General features: G+C 40.0%; 1 protein-coding gene across 4 annotated transcripts in view; it reads right to left on the minus strand.

Moving 5' to 3' along the window:
- LOC138040576 (bromodomain adjacent to zinc finger domain protein 2B-like) overlaps positions 1-5000 on the minus strand; it is a 35952-nt gene that overhangs the window by 10674 nt on the left and 20278 nt on the right. For all 4 annotated transcript variants that reach the window (XM_068886288.1, XM_068886290.1, XM_068886275.1 and 1 more), the window contains 7 exons: positions 4405-4666; positions 4260-4319; positions 3084-4158; positions 2856-2928; positions 1826-1908; positions 972-1153; positions 631-685 (listed from right to left, as the gene is read on the minus strand). In XM_068886288.1, coding sequence (XP_068742389.1) covers positions 631-685; positions 972-1153; positions 1826-1908; positions 2856-2928; positions 3084-4158; positions 4260-4319; positions 4405-4666 — 1790 coding nt within the window. The remainder of the gene's footprint in view (positions 1-630; positions 686-971; positions 1154-1825; positions 1909-2855; positions 2929-3083; positions 4159-4259; positions 4320-4404; positions 4667-5000) is intronic.

The following is a 5000-nucleotide window of genomic DNA, read 5'->3' on the forward strand; positions in this document are numbered from 1 at the left end:
AGAAACATTTTACTCCCTATTTCTGATTCGAGCAGGGTACATGCAACGAGATACGCTCAAAGAAATATCAAAATTATATTTGTACCAGATTTACTTTCGAAACGTTGTCCAGTGATAATTGTGTTGAGTGAAAAAAGTATTTTATTTGCAGTACTGGTCACATGTAGGCTCGAAACTCAATCCTCAATGTTTTAGAGAATCGAGGATTGAGTTTCAAGGCTTGAGTTTTGAAATTTGAGAATCAAGAACAGGAAATGGAGGAATGAGCCCCAAGTGTTTGGATTAATCCTGTAGCTCAGTAGACAGCTATGTTCACTGGTCCCTATGGCCCGTTGCCTCTCTTGTTATCAGAGATAGCAGCACTGTTTGTGTTATATCATCTATGGTTTCGTTCTCAAATCACAGACCACATATGGAAAGCTACAGGGTCTCCCAAGTAATTGAGACGCATGAAGTTTTTATCGAGCATATTATTGATAAGGAGTGGAAGTGGTCGGGGCTAAGTGGATTCAGATAATACATAAGAGAACAGAAAAGATGAAAATCTGTGATGCAACTGAAAAAAGACAGCTCAGTAAAGGTGGAAGGAGTGCATGAGATGGCCTTAATGTTTACAAATTGTTCACTCACCAGACAGTGAATTACGACTCAATCCCTTTGAAGCCTTTGGTGGTAACCTCCAACCCTAAAAGAAAATTAATTCTTTCTTTAATTAAGTCATAAACTTTCATTTATTTCAGGGTGCATTCTTTTGAAAGAATTATTTTGGAATAAGGGCAGATGGTGGAACTAGGAGTCCTGCTTACTTTACTCATCTACCATTTTCAGTATTCAGGAACAAAATGGCACGAATAGTAGATTGTTCAGTATTCGTAAGCAGAATGATCAGAAATGAAGGAAACAGGGTTGATCTTGATCACTTTGAAAAATTGGAGGGTCAGTGTGTCAAGTTGTTAGTTTGAGAGATTTACCTTGATTTGTAGACTTGCAGTAAACACTTTTTCCTCCATTTCCTCAACCTCCCGTAGAATAGCTTTGTCAACAGCAAATGCCACATGAGGGAAGGTCTTGTCCTCAACAGGAGTGTCTTTCTTGGGCTCATTGTTTGACGATGTTTCATTTTCTTCTTCTTCTTCATCTGAATCGCTGTCCACTGTGATTTTATCCAAGGGGAAGCAAAAAAATATATCACTCAGTAAATGACACCAAAGATGCGATCGCCTGAGAACTAATCACCACCATAAAAATTTGGGCTCGTCAAGAAATGGAGGATTTAGAGATTTGCCACTTAAAATATGCTGTACCTTTCCTATATCGTCAAGAAATCAATCAAAGTTTTCGACAACTTTCTTCAAGAAGAATTACAAGGTTTTATATGGGACATCACCGTCTATATGTGGCCACCTAATTTCTACTATACATCATGTACACAAGCTATCCACTATCTAATAAAATTACAATCACTTTAAATTAAAAAACTCACAAGAACAAAAACTAGGATGGAATTAATTTCACAAAATTTAATGTTAAAACACTGGGGCCGGTTCCTGAAAGGAGGAATAACTCTATTCCAGGGATAAATGTGCCGGAATAAGGCACGTTTATCCCTGGAATGGAGTTATTACACCTTTCAGGAACCAGCCCCTGGTGTCTTAGGCCATATTTTAAAACTAAGAGTTCAGACATTTTAATTGACAGTTCAATGCAATGCATAACAAGAACTTGTTTTGGGGTTTGCACAGGAAGCTCAATGATGGGCCCACAGGCTAACAGGGGACCAACTGCTTTTAAAATTTTACAATACCATGTAATTATCGATAATTACCTTGATCACCCTTGGTACAGGAACTGTTCGCATATTCATTGTATTTCTGGCAATTCTTTTGCAAAATCTTCTCCCTTATTCCCCTGCACAGAGGAGAGAAAATGTCGCTCATTTAATTAATTAAAGGGAATAATCAAGACTGCCTTCTTTAGACCAGGGTAAGCCTCTGGGTAAAATAAAAGTGTTAACTGGGTTAAATTAAAATCACTAAAGGAAACCTGTTCATTTTGGTTGCGGATTGCAAGATTTTCAGTGCACTAGACCAACGTCAAGTTTTGGAGCACAAGAACACACCCAACAGCACACAGTACTTTTGGCTCTAACTATGTGGACTACATTTTTGTCAGTACACTAACCTGTGATATATTTGGATCATGTGATCAGATCACATGCTTGCAAGGACAAGTGCAAAGACATTTTTAAAGTCCCTATGATGCTTATTTTTTCCCTGTTTTTGTTTTTTGTTTATTTATCCATAGTGTCTGGATTGCAGTACTTCAAAAACTTTTCCCTCAAAGTGTATCCATGCGTTTTAGCGGGCATTACTTCGATTCTTTGACGTCACTTGTTACCAGGACCAAAAATCAAAGGCCAGCTTAAACGCGTTTATATTCTATGAGGGAAATTTTTTTGAAATACTGCAGTCCAGACACTATACATGTAGATATTTAAACGAAAAGTAAAAAAAGAAAAAAAAAAACACTGGGGAAAAAATAAGCGTCATAGGGACTCTTGAGTTGTCTTGCCTTGTTCTATGGAAAATTAGCAGAAATTAAGAAGTTTCTTAGAAATGCGAGTCTGCTTATTGTTTTATTTTTTTAGCATTATGCTTAAAGTGTTCTTCCCTTTACCTCTTTCTTTTGCTTAGTACTATATCACACACTAAAAAGATGCACCTCCAAATCCAATGCACACACTTACATGTAGTTTGAACCTGCATTAATAGAGTCAAATGTGTTTTAATCAACTCCACACAGAACTGAAACTCAAGTTCCAAGAAAAGGAAGCAAAAATTAAATTTTATTTCTACCTTGTGTGCAATATTTTGATGATTTCCTTCAGATGGGATGGCTCTGTTATTCTCCACCAACCATGCTGTAACTCTAAACAAACAGAAAATAATGCTTTAAAACAAGATCATTGATTTTGTCTAATTTGAAAACCACCAAATTCATTCATTTTTTCCTGGCAAAACAGGCATGGCCTATTGTTGCCAGTGGGATAAGCTACATTGCGCAAAGGTGTCTTCGTCACTTACCAGGTGGGATAGGTGCTGGTTCCTGCATCAATGACTCCAACACATTCCTCTTTAACTCCTCAAATGACAAGGACATTGTTGATACAGACTGTGTGCTGGCAGCTACAGTGGCGGTTGGTATAGCACCAGCAAGATTGTTGCCGTCAAAACATGTCAGATTAAATGTCTGGTAAGATGATTTAGGTGGTCGCCCTGGTGGTCGTTTAACAGGAAGCTGTGGAAGGTATTGAATCGAGACTGAATGCCCAGGAGCATCCCTCTGAACAGAGCTGGGCCCAGCTTGACCATCACTCAGATTAGAAATCCTTGGTGGCCGGCCAGGGGGGCGTTTTAACGTAGGTGGTGTGTTACTTAAGTCCATATCTCCTCCCCTCTTACTGTATGTGGGCACAAAGTTCCCACTGTTGTGTGTGTGAGAGAGTGTCAGCGATGACTCATCACAGGGCATGCGCGGAAGAACATTAAACCAACCGTTTTTTTCCTGTGGCTTTGGTGCCCTGGAATGACTTTGTGAAGCCAGCTTTGATGATGATGATTCATTTCTAAAAAGGTTTTCAATTCGTTGAATTTCCATGGCATTTCTACTTGCCGCACTGGGTATGTAAGCCTTGTCAAGTCTCTGCTGGGTACTCTGTGACTGAATGTTATTTCCTTCCGAAAGCATGCTGTTACCTGACATGACTGAAGCATTGTCTCTGTTATCAGCTTTCATATGTGGAGGTGACTTGAGGGGAGATTTTAGTGGAGACTTGAGACCTGCATGACAAGGAGATTTCAACGACGTCTCTGGCAAAGTTTGGTATTCCATACCACTTTTTGTCGGATCCCCTTGGTGTTCCTGTTTCACAGAATCAAATTCAGTCCCAGCCTTCACATCCTGTGCATGAAAGTTTTCTAGGCATTCTGTCATCAAATCAAGTACAATTTCTTTTTCTGCTGTCTCCATTCCTTCCACAAAGACACCACCCCCGTGGGGCAAAATCCAATAACGTCTTTTGTAGCGGTCCTGGCCTAGGCATAAAGCCCGCAGGGCATGAGAAGAACTGAACAGTTTGGAACGAAATTGTGAGTGTTTCTGCAAGTTAAAAATTTCTTTAAATTAGCTAGTATACAGGGAAAATGCACTCAACAAAATCTTGATATAAAAACTGTGAATAAAGATGCGCGAGATTTTACCTTTTCAAACTTTTTTAGTCTTCTCTCAAGTTCCTCCTGAGTTGTAGGCTCTGTAGCATCCTGTTTATTGAAAATTATTTAATTAAAAGCAATCATTTTCCTTGACCATAATAATATCTGCATATTGACTTTTTACAAATAATACCTCTTCCTCGTCAGATTCTTCGCTGGACTGTGTGCCATCCCCTCCACCCTCGCCGTCGTCATCATCATCTTCATCTTCATCTTCCTCCTCCTCCTCTTCCTCCTCATCATCATCTTCATTTCCTTGCACACTGTCGTCAGCCAAGGAGTTAGACATGCTGTTTTCACCCTCAGGGTCTGCAATATTGGCATCAGCTCTGGGACGTCCTGGTGGCTTCTTTACTTTCACTACAGGGTATTTCTCTGCTTGGATGGCTTTCAATCTAAGCAAAAAGTGGAAGCATAAAAAGGAAAGCAAAGAAGAGAGGTGGTAACAAATCACCTTACATTTTCCAGAAGGTAAGAAACACTGCTTTTGACTTGCAACTTTAGCCCAACTCTCACTGCAACTTAGAGCAATAAAGTCTCCGCTTACGAGCCAGAAGGCTCATCAGGCCGGCGCTTATCTCCGGTTTCTGTAGCATGAAGCGACTAGGAGTATTTGTACTCCCCCCTGGATGGGATGCTAGTCCATCGCAGGGTTACCCCCAGCATTACACCGGTACCCATTTATACACCTGGGTGGAGAGAGGCACCGTGAGAGTAAAGTGTCTTGCC

The sequence above is a fragment of the Montipora capricornis genome, chromosome 1 (genome assembly GCF_036669925.1).
Source record: "Montipora capricornis isolate CH-2021 chromosome 1, ASM3666992v2, whole genome shotgun sequence".
In the NCBI taxonomy this organism is placed as follows: Eukaryota; Metazoa; Cnidaria; class Anthozoa; order Scleractinia; family Acroporidae; genus Montipora; species Montipora capricornis.